General features: G+C 39.0%; 1 protein-coding gene across 4 annotated transcripts; it reads right to left on the bottom strand.

Annotated features, from left to right (window-relative positions):
• Positions 1 to 2,380: 2,380 nt before the first annotated feature.
• On the bottom strand, positions 2,381 to 16,810 carry si:dkey-285b23.4. Of its 4 annotated transcripts, XM_087284391.1 has the most exons (9): positions 16,681 to 16,810; positions 13,892 to 14,131; positions 12,688 to 12,758; positions 11,891 to 12,286; positions 8,270 to 8,685; positions 8,024 to 8,100; positions 5,273 to 5,476; positions 4,836 to 5,173; positions 2,381 to 2,668 (listed from the first exon to the last, which is right to left on the bottom strand). In XM_087284391.1, the coding sequence occupies exons 2-9, from the start codon at positions 13,905 to 13,907 to the stop codon at positions 2,474 to 2,476; spliced, it is 1,713 nt and encodes a 570-aa protein (XP_087140517.1). In that variant the 5' UTR covers positions 13,908 to 14,131; positions 16,681 to 16,810; the 3' UTR covers positions 2,381 to 2,473. The 4 variants fall into 4 exon arrangements, with proteins under 4 accessions (XP_087140517.1, XP_087140516.1, XP_087140519.1 ...); XM_087284390.1 differs by lacking the exon at positions 13,892 to 14,131; XM_087284393.1 differs by lacking the exons at positions 11,891 to 12,286; positions 12,688 to 12,758; positions 13,892 to 14,131; positions 16,681 to 16,810 and adding exons at positions 8,998 to 10,017; positions 10,060 to 10,265; positions 11,084 to 11,505 and having other exon boundaries at positions 8,270 to 8,680.
• Between the last annotated feature and the right edge of the window lie 291 nt (positions 16,811 to 17,101).

The following is a 17,101-nucleotide window of genomic DNA, read 5'->3' as shown; positions in this document are numbered from 1 at the left end:
GGGTAGATCTCGAGAACCCCCCTCCCTCCTGCTGCGTGAGGGTTGCTAAGGTGATGCGTTGCTGACAGAATTGAATCGAATTTGGTGCTAATTTGGTTTAGTCAATTTACTTAAGTGTCATGTTTTTGGGAGTGTGGGTGGAAACCGGAGGACCCGGGGAAAACCCACGCAAGCACGGGGAGAACATGAACTCCACACGAAAATGCTGACCGTTTGGGTAGATGCCCGAACCGGAGGCATTTTGCTGTGAGGCCGCAGTGCTAGCCACTGGGCCGCCGTGCAGCCCTGTAGACAAAGGAGGAGGCAAAGGGGTGGAAGGGGGAATTCTTCAAGACGAAGATGGCTAAAGGTAAGGTGCTTGGTTATTTATACTTGGTTAGGAGTAGTCCGATTGGTGGTTCGTACAATAGCTTGACTCGGGGCCAGCCATGTCAATCATAAGCACGTGATCCTCTCGAAATTAGTTTATGAATAAACTTCACAAAATGCAGCCAGAAAGGCATGTTCTGTTATCCTAGTCTTGTTTTGTACGGATTTTCAGCTGAGAGCTGTATATTGATTGATGTTGTTTTGGTTCTTTTCTAGACTGACAAAACATTGTCTTATACAGTAGATAATATACAGTGAGTAAGTACTTTTTAGACATCTCCATCCATAATTACAAACTTATTTTACTGTGAAAACTCTTATTTTAGAATCCTTATTTTCTTAAGACTGATGCATCTGTTAAATGTTTCGACGGTTGGGATGTTTCAGATTCTAGAGCGCATTTGATTGGACTGAAGATCTGATGAGAAGCTGAAGTGCAGAGTGATGTCATCATAACTGCTTGTCTGTATTGGGGACTTGAGTGACTATATGTTTTGAATGCTTGTAACTTCTAAATGCAAATACTTACATAACGTTACTGTCTTGTGTTTAAACTAGTGCTGTTTTGGTCCACATTTCAGGCGTGTCTTTAAATGAAATTGACATAATACATGCTAAAAACCGAATTATTAGAAAAAAGGTCGCTAAATTAGCAAAAGGGCAAGTTTAATAACGTTTGCTAGATTTAAATATTCAAAAAAATACTGTTAGCTTGTTTTAATTAATACCAGAAAGTAAGTCACAGTAACGGTAGAGCAGCACGCTAATCTAACGTTAGGTAGGGACGGCTAATTAGGCTAACTTAATGCAAACAAAAGTTAAACGTTGCTCGTTCACTTCGCTGGAAAAAAGGGACAAACACATATGAATTTTACAATCATTACTGCATCTGTAAACTTACAGAAGAAAACCGGTGATCTCACCTCTTCACTTGTCCTCTTCACTGGTGAAAATGGCAGTTGCCTGTGTGTGGGTGGGTGTGTTTTCTTTTTTGAATTTGCGCTTTTGGCGGACTCTGCAGGAGGCTCATAATGATGACGTAATAACGTTTGATTGGCTGATAGAGATGTTGTCCCTGGGTCATCATAAAATTTGTTGGTCTCAGGACAACTAGCACTTGGCAAAATCAGGACGAGCCACTAGTTTATAGATAACCCCCAACCCCCTGTTTCAGCAGGGAGATTTACCACCTCTAGTTTGAAAAAAGTCAGGAAAGTGGGTGAGTCCAGCTTTGTTTAGGTGGGAGAGTTGAGTGGCAAAAGAGGGAAGGGTTTACATGAAAAGAGGAGTTTCAGTAAATGTACGTGCTGATTTTCACAGCAGCAACACAAACACAGATGCAGGGGAGATAGACAGCAACATTTACATGGACATCAGTAATCAAATTATTTGCCTTAATCTGAATAAGACAATATTATGATTAAGGTGTTTACATGAGATGCTTTTTGAATGATCCTTTCATGATCCCTTTTTACATGTTGTAGCACATAATTCGATTAACATCATTGTAATATTGCCACGCTATCCACTTTTTCTCCTGAGTTTTGTGTAATTTCAGGTGTTTCATTCTTAATTTTTCAACTATAACTGCAGTTTGGCACTTTGACTTTTATTCACAAACATGTCATGCATGTTCCCTTCATGCACGCCTCTACTAGTGAAGATAACCTTAAAAGTAACATATTGATAACTGCCCATCCGCCCCCACCACTAAATAAATCAAGGAGACAGGGCTTTCTTTTTGCACGCCATTCTTTTGTATCGAACTATTGGTAAGCACGGCATATTGTGGCTAAAGCCATCAAACTGACATCAATAGAGAAGGACCGCCACTCCAAATGCGGAAGCAAAATGACTTTGAATGAAGATTACCAAATCAAACATTTTATTCAGTAAATCAACTTTTATGGATTTAAGGTTCACCTAAAGAATAACAATGTGCGCTAGTAATACAATAAATATTGTAAATTTTGATTTCAAAGTGTGGGAGCTAAAACATGCACACATCAGATTTTAAATTCAAGGAGTGGTTTATTATGGGACAATTTAAACTGCAAAGTCAAACAGTGCTGTTCAGTAAAGAAACAGTAGAGATCATTTTAATTCATGCAGGACAAATAAAAGACAGTAAAACATCAATCTCATTTTTGATGATGATGGGGCCTGGATGAATGTTTTCTTTGCTGTAGTGACAGGCCGTCATTTGCCACACATCCAGAATATAAACATCCATATCCTGAAAAGCCCAACGCAGAACTCTGTTCAGCTGCAGAGAATACCAGTCACTGCCGAAAATATCCTGTTGAAAAGACAGAATAAATCAATGATACATAAACCTGCAGTCAGCCATTTTGGTAATGTATTTACCTAATTGCTGCATCTCAATTGGCATTCTATCCATCCTAAATAACATTCGAAAATACAATTAGTATGTCCCAAACCTTAATATGCTGATTAAAGTATGCCAACTCCCAGACAGTCTAAGGGCCTACTCACACTGTGCCATCCGTACCGTGCCCAGGCCCGTTTCCCGGATCGTTTGAGAAGTGTGAGTGCGCTGAATTGGGCTCAAGCGCGGTTCACTTGGCCGGCCCTGGCCCGGTTGGAGGAGGTGTGCCTGAGCGCGGTACACTTGGGCTTGTGTGTGAGTGCAATAACGCGCCAAAGCCCGAAACTGAAGGCGAGACGTGACTTTTAAGTGTTGTTTCATATGGATTTATTAATCATTCTTACTGTTCAGTGAACGCAAACTGCCGTAGTTTATTAAAGACGAGAACTCCTGACAGCATGACAGCTGCGCACCTTCAGCAGACCTCCTCATTCCTGCAGCACGAGAGCTTAATAATTGTTTATGAGTGCCAAAAGTGGCGGATCTGTCCGGTGAAATATCTGACTGCGTGTCACCGCATCCCTAAGGACTGTTTGGCGAAATATCTGACTGCATATCACTGCGTAACAAACGACTGAAACGATATAACTAGAGAAATCTCCACTGTGCTACTGGGTGAGAGCATATGGCAAGCCGTTTTAGCATTTAAACCTTGTTCTGACTATCCATAAATATATTTAGAGAAATCTCTAATTATATTTTGACTAGTCATAATTATAATTCGACTAGACAGATTGGAGATATCTGCAAATATATTATGACTGACTAGTCGTATTCCTCCATTGACTTCCATTGAAAAATATTTGCAGATATCTCTAAATGAGTTTTGACTAGTCACGATTGTAATTAGAGATATCTCCAACTGAATTTTGACTAGTCAAAAATCCAATTTAAGATATCTACAACTGTAATTCAACTATTAGTAAATTAATTAGAGATATCTTTAAATATATTTGTAAATATCTCTAAATATGACGAATTAAAGATATCTCCAAATGTATTACGACTAGTAAAAACTGATTTCGTACTAGTACAATTGTAATTGCAGATATCTCTAATTGTCATTCTGAGTAGTGGAATTATAATTATGACCAGTCAAAATATAATTAGAGATATCTCTAAATATATTTATGGAGTCAGAACAAAGATTTAAATGCTTAAAAGGCTTGCCATAGAGAGCGCTTCACTGAACAGAGCAGCAGCGATGACGTAAGCGTGCCGAGGCCCGATATGGTGTGAGCGCGGGCCGTCAGGGGAGACGGGAGGGGGGACAAGCGTGCTTTGGCCCGGTTCGAGGCAACTGTACCTAGTGTGAGTACGGCCTAATATTTCCAGTAAACATTCGAAGTGTAGAATCGTCTCTAACTGCTAATATTGCAAGTAGTACAATGAGCGTTGGACGTGAATTCAATTAGAACTTCAAACTTGAGTAAATAGCAAAAATAAACTACAAACATGGCAGACGCTCGAGACCCAACCGTCAAGTAGAGAGGCTTCGGTAAAGTTGCTTGAATGACTATTAAGTAATATCTAGCCATCTGGAAAATATTTCAACCACATTTCCTGTGTTATACTTCATTTGCAACAACAATGTGAGGCTCATATCAAGATATGTTGGGATATTATCTTCTGAATGCATAATTATCCAAAGACCTGAGGAGATTTCTCTGCATAAAAGACAGAATAACCTGCTTCTGCTTCTCCAAAAAAGGTTGCCAGGTAGTAGGTAATTAAATAGGAAAGAAATGTGGATGATGTGTCGAGATAATGACAGGCAATGTAGCCTAACTATGAATCATAACAATCTGTTAACGAGGAAGTATGTCCCAAAGGCAAAACATGCATACTCCTCTGGTACACAATCAAAAGTATGTGCTTTTCCTTTACAAATAAGTAAACTTTTAGAAAGTGTTATAACGGAAACAGCCACTGGAGAGCCACTGTCCTGATTAGTTTAGCTAATTAAACACACCTGAACCACCTAATTAAGGTCTTACTAGATATACTAGAAGCTTCCAGAGGTAAGATGTAGCTAAACTCTGCAGGACAGTGACCCACCAAGACTGTTGAAGGTTACCTTATATCCAGTGTTTACAGTCTTGATGATAACAGTAGTATCAGGCGCTCGCTGTAAAAGTGCAAGAAGAGCTTTGCGGATCCTCAAAACCCGAAGAGTGAAGAAATCCAGAGGGTACGTGGTGAAATGGGGTCCCAGATTGAGCATGATGATTGTGTGAGGGCCTCCAGCCAGGTCATCAATCTCATTACTGATATAATGCAAACTAGCCACCGCTGTCTTCAAAGTGCGAAAAGGAAAGCCGTGAGCTCTCCAGTGTAAGTCAATGTTGTTTTCCACATCAACTGCCATGAGCGGCCCGGCGTTATATTGGACATGGAGATTCATCTGCTTCAGGGCTGAAAAATAGTGCGTCACATTAACGTTTAAGATTCTACTACTACAGTATCTGTATCATGTACTATATACAGTAACCAATAGAAAACTCTCTGTCTCACTTGGTATTGTTTTCACAAAGAACTCAAACCACTGTCTCATAGTTGAGTCTCCCATCATATAGATGTGTTTGTCCTTCAGGCACTTGGTTGTGGTTTGGAGTGTAAAATGGCGGATGTTGCAAACGAATGATGTCCACACGTCATCCAGGAAAAAGCCAGCTGGAACTGGAGTGTGCAAACCAGGTCGACATTTCTCTGGAACATCTAAAGGGTGAGTATATGTCAATAGCAAACTATATTATATGTCAATAGCAAAAAATATTAGTATTTACCTTTGGGGACCAGCAGACAAAATAAATTAATATAGATTTGGAATGATTTACATTTGATCAAATGTAGGTACTGACAAGCATTTATGGTAATCTAAAATGTAAATTGTCTCGTTTGTTGTTTATTTAAATATATTTGAAATGCTGAAGTTGCCATTTTATAATATGTTACTTTATATTTAACACATGAGCTTCGCATACTAAGCCCCAATCACAATTCTACCTCTTAGCCCTTCCCCTTACCCCTCGTTTTGCGTGTGCCCATGAAGGGGTAGTGGTGTCCCAATTCTCTTTAGCTTGAAGGCATAGGGCTAAGGGCAAGGGGTATACACCCCTTCAAACAAAGATTTTTCAGGACCACACTTGAAACCAAGGGGTAAGAAAAGGTTCCCAGAATACCCCAGCAACAGCTGCACCCGGAAGTAAGGAGATCCACAAATATATATTTTTTGTCATTATTATGAATATTTACAACAAACAAACACATTTTAATATATTCATAACCCCGTTTACGTTTTATGGTCATGTTTTTAAAAAGAAAAACACTAAAATAAAAACCGAAAAATTTCGCGATCTATTACCGATCTATAATCCCTATAATCATAACTCCTGTACAGCAGTCCCACAACATTCTGACACTCAGTGACACTGGAATACCCTGTCAGAAAAGTCTAGTTGCTGTCAAAGAGCATTTTACAGTGTCTGATGTTAATGCTGTTTTTGTGTGTTTACATTGATGAGTATTGCCACTGTTAAATGCACAGTATTACGATCTTATTGCCACATTAGATCAATATGATAACATAATATATGCCTTCAGTGATTTCCTGAAGATAAATACTAAAAAAATAACACAACTGGAATCACTTCAGCAGTCGCGATCGTCTGATCTAATTTGAAACAAGAAATCGCGAGGACATATGATGACGTGTGCAGGTACTATAGTGCTGTCCCAATTCTTAGGGGTACATTTTGAAGGGGTACAAAAATAGAATTGGGTTTGGGCCTAAGAGTCCAGAAGTGTCTAAAAACTGAAGTGGCTTTAACTTTGCTTATTTAGAGCCTTTTTAAGGCTCCGGTGTGTATGTTTCAGTATTTTAACTTGTATGGTGATTTTTTTCGTTGCCTTTAAAAGTTAAATAACTGGATATAAATATATGTGGGTGATAAATATATGTAGTGCATCCGGAAAGTATTCATAGCGCGTCCTTTTTTCTGCATTTTTTAATGTTACAGCCTTATTCCAAAATGGATTAAATTAGCCTGGTGATGAGCGGTGCCTGTTTTTCACCCAATGTAGCACTTGGAATTCACTCCAAAGAGTTTAATTTTAGTCCCATCAGACCAGAGAATTTTGTTTCCTATGATCTGACAGTTCTTCAGATACCACTAAGGAGTGGCTTCCGTCTGACCATTCTACCATACAGGCCTGATTGGTGGATTGCTGCACAGAGGGTTGTCCTTCTGTAAGGTTCTCCTCTCTCCACAGAAAAGCGCTGGAGCTCACACAGAGTGACCATTGGGTTATTGATCACCTCTCTAAGGCCCTTCTCCCCGATCACTCAGCTTAGATGGCCGGCCAACTCTTGGAAGTGTCCTGGTGGTTCCAATCATCTTCCACTTATGGATGATGGAGGCCATTGTGCTCATTGGAACTTTCACAGCAGCAAACATTTCTCGGAGGTCTACATACAATTCCTTTGTCTTCATGCTTGGTTTGTGCTTTGGCATGCACTGTCAACCCTGGGACCTAAAATAGATAGGTGTATGCCTCATGTCCACTGTCCAAATCATATCCAATCAACTGAATTTTCCACAGGTGAACTTCAATTAAGCTTCTGAAACATCTCAAGAATGATCAGTGCAAACAGAATGTACCTCAGCTCAATTTAGAGCTTCACGGCAAAGGCTGTGAATACTTATGTACATATGGTTTTTTGATTTTTCAGTCTTATTTTTTAAATTATTTATATATCATTTATTATATATCATAATTTATCCATTTAAAAAAAAAAATCTTTATTTCACATTGTCATAATGGGGTATTGTGTGCAGAATTTTGAGGAAATAACGGAATTTAATCAGTTTTGGAATAAGGCTCTCACATAAAAAATGTGGAAAAACTAAAGTGCTATCAATACTTTCCGGATACACTGTATTTATCTAAGTTTCAGAGTGGTCACAATTTTTTTAATGATAAGTAGTTTTACTTCTTAAATAAAATGTTCCAAATCCTGCACATTCACATACTTTGTGCTTTGCATTTGATTTTAGATGAGCTCTTGTGATGATTGTGTGGTTTTTCTGTAAAGGTGACCTAAACTGTGTAGTGTTTAGCTGTAATGGGATCTGTCACAATTTCAACTCCTTGCTTTTTTAGCATCATCATTATTTCCTAGCATTATCCCATCCTGGTATCTACATCCAAACAAGGTAAGAAAGGCACTTTTTTTTTTCAGGTTTAGACAACTGGCCAACATACCAATGGTTTTATTTCCAGGAGAATGAAGTATTTTGATGATATTCTCATTTCCTCTGATACCTTTGTTAGTTTCCTCCCTGCCAAAGAAAATGTGTTTTATCTGTCATGCTTCCTTCAGTCAGTGAATTAAATAAGTTAGGTATGCCTTCAATCAAACATCCTTTAAATCAAGTCCACTTAAACATTTTAATTAGATATTAATTAACATTCAGACATTTATTTTATGTGATTATTCTTTAATCTCACATTAGTGCCTTCTCCTCTTTAGTCAGTCGGTTTCTGTAAGAGCCCATGGAGTGGTAGACAAGGGCGCTGCATGGCAGAGATTTGGGTTTCTTGCAGCGCCACGTTTCTCTGGTACGAGGATCGCTGTATTCACAACAGCAGTTTTTGGTTCCTAAACTCTCCAATCCATTCTTGTCCCACTTCACATTACACTCCACAACTTCATTTAGCCTGGTTTTATTTGGTCCTGGAGCCTCGTAATATCCATTATAGTAAACTCTGTCTGAGTCAGTATCTCTGTGATGCTTCAAGACTTGCACAGCTTCACTGGAGTGAATTAAACGGACAGCAACCTGAGCTTCTCCGACCCAAGGCAGAAGGAAACGCACTGAGTAGGAGCCATTGAGCAGGTCCACCACATCCCCAAAAACACTGGCCTGTGACAGAGGAATATTCTCAATAGAAAGCCCATTCACACGGTATTATTGTCAAGACTTACAGTCAAGCCTAAAATTATTCATACCCCTGGGTACCCCTGGTTATTATGACTTAAACTGGTAAGGTTTAATATAACATAAATAATGTACAAACCCTGTTATTTTATAGTATGTGTGGACCAGAAATATATAAATAATTTTAATACAACGGAAATCATTAGGAAACATAGTCCCATGGTTTTAAACACAAGCTGAAAGAGTCTTTTCTTCCCAACAGTGATACACACTGATGAAGCTAAACATTATGGCCACCTGCCTAATACACTGCTGATCCTCCTCAAGCCAATGAGTCAAGGTGTCATTTAGTTTGTGGCACCAAAAAGATAAAAGAGGATACTTCAGGTTGTCAGGAGTAGATTGGACTTGTTCCAGCAGTTCCATTATGAAGAGTTGTATCCTGTCACCTCACAGCAGGGTGATGGTTGCTGGTTTGAGTGCCAGCTCGGCCAGGAAAACTTCCATGTTGTCCTTGTGTTTTCATGGGTTTCCCCAGCTGCTCCAGTTTTCCCCACAGCCTAAAGACATGTGGCATATAGTAGGTGAATCAGTAAATTGGTCATAGTGACTCATGGCAGTCATTCAATGGGTCCATCTGGAGGATTGGATTTTCTTGCTAAGACATGGTAGATTCACCTGATTTGTTGACAAATGGATTGTGGATCCATTCCTTGGCAGTTTGTGGATCCTTCACTGGACCTTTTCTTCTTAGCAAAAAAACTTGCCAAAGACGTCTGTTTCTTGCTCATTTTGCAGCTTGTGGATTAAATTTAGACGCTCAAGTGACCAAGCGAGAGAATATGGTAACTTTTCAAGATAAAATATTTTTCAAAATAAAAGAATCGATCAGACTCGTATAATAAATAAAACAGAAATAATTAATGATTTCTTGTGCAGCCCGATACCAATTAATCCACGGAGCAGTACCGGTTGAGGACCACTGGTATAGAGGACTTCTCTCATCACCAAGGTCTTTGCTGAGAACTGTAATCCACAAATTCCTTCCATAACTTACATTAGGAATATTGTGTGGCTTGCAACTCAGCAAACCATCTGTTGGCCAGCGCAGAAGGGATAGCTTTCATTGCTCTTGTGCATTGGTGAGCTTTAGGGTACTTTCACACCTACACTTTTGTTTCTGAACCTGTCTCGTTTGCCCAGTTCACGTGGTTCGTTTGGCATGTGTAAAAACCACAAATCGCTCTCGGATCCATGCCAAATCAATCGCTCCGAGATCGCTTGAATGAGGTGGTCTTGGCTTGAATGAAACGAACTCTGGAGCGGATCGATTGCAATGAGAAAGCAAACGATCCGAGCCCGGTTAAATCAGTGTTTTATGGATATGTAATAGGCATACGGCTATATGAAGAGAGAATTATGAGTAGGGCAGGAAGTTTCGCGAGTCTCCCGGATGCCCGCAAACGAGTGATAATCTCCCGATAATCTCGCGTCTCCCTCCGGGTCCTCAAATAGCCTACGTCGCACACCCTTCTCACCCCTCCCCACCGCATCTCAGCTCAAGCCTGGTTTATACTTCTGCGTCAAGTGACCAGTGTAACCCACGGTACATGCAACGCGCGTAGCTGTGCATTTATACTTCTGCGCGCTGTCTCTGTTGCTCTGCATTAACACTTCCGAACACTAGTTGGCAGTGAGGTGTAAATGTTCCTCTGTGTCGAGTTTCTTCGCTGCTGTTTTGCTTTTCCTAAACACTTCCTGGATGTACAAGGGGCTCAAACTCGCTCATTTTGAGGCAGGAACCAGCAGACGTGCAACAAATTTAACTGTGAGGTATACTTCTGCGTCAAGTGACCAGTGTAACCCACGGTACATGCAAAGCGCGTAGCTGTGCATTTATACTTCTGCGCGCTGTCTCTGTTGCTCTGCATTAACACTTCCGAACACTAGTTGGCAGTGAGGTGTAAATGTTCCTCTGTGTCGAGTTTCTTCGCTGCTGTTTTGCTTTTTCTAAACACTTCCTGGATGTACAAGGGGCTCAAACTCGCTCATTTTGAGGCAGGAACCAGCAGAAGTGCAACAAATTTAACTGTGAGGTAAACACAAAACAAAACTTTCCATCCGGAGCTCCTTCATGGGACTCCACACTTGTAAACAATCGCTCCACCAGGCTCGCACCATTCACGCGGCTCTCAGTCCCGCCCAGACTCGTCAACGCTACCAAGCCAACCAATCGCAAAGCTTGCACTATGCGTCGTTATGACGTGTATTTACATTTTTTGAGAGGTGCACGTCAGCGACGCCGACGGCCACGGCGAAGGACTATGCGTCAGCGCTGTAGCATACGCCGGCGTTTGACGCAGAAGTATAAATCAGCCTTCACTCTTCAGACACGTCGCGCGCACCTTGTCAAACACCACTAAACTACCACCTCTCCTGACAGCTAAGCGGGACTCTGCAAAATAAACAGTGAATCTCTGACCAATGTGAGGAGAGTTTATTCACACATGACTTGTTTTAGCTCTTTTGGTCTGATTATAAAACTTTGCAGTGTGAAAGCGAACCGCTCCATGAGCAAAGAGCAACAATGTAACAATTGTAATCTCCGTTTCGGAACAACTGAATCGATTCACAGGTGTGAAAGCACCTGACACTGAATACTGTCACCAGTTTGTTGTTTATCCCTCCTTGGACCACTTCTGATTGGAAGCAAAGTACAAACCTTGCATCCCCATTTCCATCTAATCTACCTGTATTTGTCTTACATCTGACTGGTCATAATGTTTTGGCCCATCAATAATGTATATTTAGATTTATAAATAAGAAAAGAATTGGGAGGCAGGGCTTGATTTGTTATTTACAATTTTTTGAGTGAGGCCATGTTATTGTGATTGAAGATAATAAAGACATATGAATTGAATCAAGGATGTGTATGTGAAGAGTTCAGATGCAAAAAACTTGCAAAAGTGGTTTTTGATTTTTCTTTTTTCTGAAAATGATCATTTTTGTCAGCCTTGTTTGTTTATGGTCAGTTGTTTCATATTTAAAGAGAATGAAAATAACCTATTCTTTGCCATAAAGCTGAAATTACTTTTCAGAAGGCACTTCAAGGCTTTTGCATCTGAAATACTAATGTGTTGATCATGTATAATAAATGCTGCAACTTTACCTAGTGAGTACAATCACTGACCTTAGATTTGGACCAGAACAACTTGGCTTGAAAAAAGTCTCCCCCGTAATCTTTGGAGTTATTGTTGAAATCCTTTGCATGCACCATAACAAAAAGTTCCTCGCCAGTTTGGTAGCTCTCTTTCAGATTCTGAATGGTGAATTTGGTGTTCTCTGGACTAGTACTCATTGATAAATGTGTAATTGGTCTGTGAGGACCGGGCCAGTAAACAGCCTCCTGCAACATATAGTAACTCTGCAAACTGATTCCAAATTCAGACTGAAAAATGTTTCTTAGTGACTGAGACCCCGCAGAATCATCAGAGGTTGAAGAGTTGTGGAGTCCTGTGAGATGCTGAGACAGAAAGCTGGGTGGTATGTTTTTCTTATTATCATTACCCATATTAGACCATTCCACCTAAAAATAAACAATAGGTGATTATTAATCAATAAAATCATTCTTCAGGTAGGCAAAGTAGACAAAGATTTTACTGTTGGTCAACATGGGCAAATGTTCAGACTAATTTATAGTGGGGCAAGAAGGCAATAAAATGTGGACAATGATATTTGGTAATAAGGCAATATAAGTCTGAAAATGCACCTAGGAAGTAATAAAACAGTTGACAGTTGACATTTGTTGACAGTAGTCAACAAATACATTAGGCATTGGAAGATCCAATGCCTATGAAGTAATAAAGTACCAATTAAGTGATAAAGATCTTACAGCATACAAAAAATATATTTTAAAAAACAAATTCCTGTGAACACAATGAATAAACACAATATTTAAACATATATATTTGGATTGAATGAACTCACCAGAATACACATGATTACTAGCAGAGGCAGTCCAATAAATAACTTGAATAAACATGATCTTTGCCTGTGAACTGTAAAAACTTTGTTACAAAATATACTTTATAATCAAATTAGTTAAGGTATCTTTCTCTAGGTATACAGCTACTTAGTAAAATAATCTATAAATAAATGCAATACTAACAATAAATAAATGATGCAATGTTAACAAGACTTACTTGATATATAAATCAATTTCCTTGATTTGCACGTGCAGTGCATCTGGAAAGAATTCATAACGCTTCACCTTTTCCACATTTATTTTATTTTTTTGTTGTGTTACAGCCTTATTCCAAAATGAATTAAAGTCATTTATTTCCTCAAAATTTTACACACAATACCCCATAATCGCAATGTAAAAAAGATTTCTTGAAATTGTTGCAAATTTATTCAAACTAAAAAAGCTGAAAAGTCACATGTACAGAAGTATTCACAGCCTTTGCCGTGAAGCTCTAAATTGACCTCAAATACATTCCGTTTCCACTGATCAATCTTGAGATGTGTCAGCAGATTAATTGGAGTTCACCTGTGGTAAATTCAGTTGATTGGACATGATTTGAAAAGGCATATCCCTGTCTTTACAAGGTTCCAGGGTTGACAGTGCATGTCACAGCACAAACCAAGCATGAAGATAAAGGAATTGTCTGTGGACCTCCGATATATTATATCTGAAAGAAAATATGATTATGACTGGTGTCCTGACATTTTATCCTACGTACCCTTCTGAATATGCTACCAACACTGTATTTGAATGGTTCTGAGGTTGGGGTTAGGGATTAGGTAGGTTAGAGTGATATTACAGCTTCATATCACACTACTCCACATAAAAGTTTAAATCTGATGGGTAGCATATTGCACATCAAAATGTGCTACCTACTTTTTGAATGGGAGGAAGGACAATTTGACAAGCAGTGTCCAGTGCTAAATATAAATTCAAAACAATCTCATGGACAACAAGCAATCCGGCTTTAAGAAAGGCCACTCAACTGAGACTGCCCTGCTCTCGGTCGTGGAGGATCTCAGACTGGCTAAAGCAGACTCAAAATCATCAGTCCTCATTTTTCTGGACTTGTCAGCTGCTTTTGACACTGTCAACCACCAGATCCTGCTATCTACGCTCGAGTCACTGGGCGTTGCGGGCACTGTTATACAATGGTTCAGATCTTACCTCTCTGACAGGTCATTCAGGGTGTCTTGGAGGGGAGAGGTGTCCAACCTACAGCATCTAAACACTGGGGTACCTCAAGGCTCTGTTCTTGGGCCACTTCTCTTCTCCATCTACACATCATCTCTAGGACCAGTCATCCAGAGACATGGATTCTCCTACCACTGCTATGCTGATGATACCCAGCTATACCTCTCTTTACACCCTGATGATCCCTTGGTTCCAGCTCGCATCTCAGCCTGCCTGTTGGATATTTCACACTGGATGAAAGATCATCATCTTCAGCTGAACCTCGCAAAAACGGAAATGCTTGTAGTTTCTGCCAACCCGACTCTACACCATAACTTTTCAATCCAGATGTATGGGGCAACCATTACTGCATCCAAAATGGTGAAAAGCCTTGGAGGTACGATTGATGACCAACTAAACTTCTCTGACCACATTTCTAGAACTGCTCGATCTTGCAGATTCGCACTCTATAACATCAGAAAGATCCGACCCTTCTTATCTGAACATGCAGCTCAACTCCTTGTTCAAGCTCTTGTTCTCTCCAAACTGGATTACTGCAACTCTCTACTAGCTGGGCTTCCAGCTAACTCTATCAAGCCTCTTCAACTGCTCCAGAACGCAGCAGCACGAGTGGTCTTCAATGAACCTAAACGAGCACATGTCACTCTGCTGCTAGTCCGTTTGCACTGGCTGCCAGTTGCTGCTCGCATCAAATTCAAAGCTCTGATGTTTGCCTACAAAGTGACTTCTGGCCTTGCTCCTTCTTATCTGCTCTCACTTCTGCAGATCTATGTGCCCTCCAGAAACTTGCGTTCTGTGAATGAACGTCGCCTCGTGGTTCCATCCCAAAGAGGGAAAAAATCACTTTCGCGAACGCTCACGCTCAATCTGCCCAGTTGGTGGAATGAACTCCCTAACTGCATCCGAACAGCAGAGTCACTCGCTATTTTCAAGAAACGACTAAAAACTCAACTATTTAGTCTCCACTTCACTTCCTAATCTGCAATTGCCTCTCTGAATATCACACTAACTGTACCAAAAAATAAAAAATAAAAAAATACTAATACTTCCCTTCTTAGACTTTACAGACCTGAAACTTGCCTATAGCACTTATTCATTGTTGCTCTTAGTTGTGTAAATTGCTTCCTTGTCCTCATTTGTAAGTCGCTTTGGATAAAAGCGTCTGCTAAATGACTAAATGTAAATGTAAATTATAAAATAAAAAAAATTAGCTTTTAGTCACACTCATGTAAAGTAATACAGCCTTCAATCATTTTTGTTTTCAGTAGTAATATAAAGCATCTTCAAACACATGATTTTTTTACAACACATTTTTAAACATAATAGTTTAACTATAACTAATTTCTAATAACTACTTTTATCTTTCCCATGGTGACAGTCATAATATTTTACCAGTTATTTTGCAGGATAGTTGTATTCAGACAAAGCTCTGTTAAGCATTCTAGTCTCATTCAGATTGAAGTGTAATTTAAAGACTTATGTTAACTAGGAAGGTTGGAATAATTAGTCAAGTTATTTTATAACTAGTTTGTAGATCAATCAAAAAATACACAGTAAATATGTCTTAAAAAGGCTAATAATACTGACCTTTAAAATGTTGTTTTATTCAAAACTGATTTTATTCTAGAAATACACTATATGAAATTAGACTTATTAAGATTCCAGATTAATTGTTTTTGTTTTAAAAAGAAATACTGTGAAAATGTCCTTGGTTTGTTAAAGATTTATTTTATGTATTTGTTTATTTAGCAGGGACAGTGTACATTAATTGGCATTTCTGCAAATGCACCAGAATTAGAAGGCTATTTTTCATCTGTTGCCCCTGATCACTTGGGAAACATTATTTTAAATTAACGGGAGGGCAAAATTTACTGGTGCAAAAATGTGACTTTATGTAGCCTACTTGAATGTTATGTAGCCTACTTGAAATATCCTATACTACAATGCAAAGTTACTTGTCAAATAGATTAACAAGGAAGATTATTTTTGATAAGATTATTTTGATAATATATTATTATATTTTTAATTATCTTGTTTAAGAAGACTCAAGAGTGATGCACGAAAAAAATGACTTTGAATAACTAAGTTTGAGATGTATGTGTGCCCCCTAAAAGTACAAATGGCCCCTGCCCGGCCCCCACAGTCACTCTGGTCTAGCATCGCCACTGCTGAGAGACAAATCGCCAGAACAGTCCCATGTTGCAGTTTGTGTTTACTGCCTGTCTAAAACAGTTGCTTTAACTGCAATATTGGACTGATCGAGTTATTTTTAGTTATTTAACGCGGATGCGGGTATAAACAAATCGGGGATTGTAACAAGGCTATATTAAATCTGCTGATCCTACTGCAAGCTGATGTTATTAAAAGTAAAATAAAAATCTGTATTTTGAGCACTAGGCAATGTCACAATGTCAATTGTAATAAAAAGTAAAATTATAAACAATAAAAAAATCTAATAGCTTATTAAAAGGTAATAGGTATTGGGTAGGGTTGATATTAAAATAAGATCATAGGCTACTTAATAAGTGCTAATAAACCATTAATAGTTTTAAGATATTCTAGATTGTGTGAATTGTTATTTAAACAAAAGTGTTGCCGATTATTCTTTTACCTAATAGACTAAACGTAAATCCAAATGTGAATCCATGACACATACAATATCTTTCCCCTTTGTTTTTGTGAATATAAGGCATATTGCATTCCTTTTATGGGTATAAAAAGTGTCATCAAATGAGTTAAATGCAAATTTAGAGTTGACTTACGTAAGTATTGCTTCTGAGTTTGAAAGTCCGTTTTATCCTTCGAAGGCATGTTTTTGCAACACGTTCTCACTCCCAACTCGTCATATACTGACGCTTGGTCAGGAACCCTAGACGTGCAGGGATTCCCTATAGAATCTGTACCTAAGCCTGAGGCTTCATAGGGAGACGCTGGAGGCTCGTATAATTACCAATAGATGTCAACGCAATTTTTAAAACCTGATTTACGCCTATTGTCGCAGTTTTCTTATTTTAGAAATATGTTATTTTTATTTTGTTCATGAAAAGCGTCTGTAAACTGGGTCGAAACTACTGTATGAATAAACTTCGGTCCACGTGACATACCTTCACGGTGAGTTTAACTCCGCTCTGCTATTGGTCAAACTGCATCAGCGGTGAATTCTCAGATGAGTTCAACTGTCAA

The sequence above is a fragment of the Danio rerio genome, chromosome 15 (genome assembly GCF_052040795.2).
Source record: "Danio rerio strain M-AB ecotype USA chromosome 15, GRCz13ab, whole genome shotgun sequence".
Classification (NCBI taxonomy): domain Eukaryota; kingdom Metazoa; phylum Chordata; class Actinopteri; order Cypriniformes; family Danionidae; genus Danio; species Danio rerio.
Note: the sequence above shows the minus strand (reverse complement) of the source record. Positions and strands in the feature narration are given on the sequence as shown.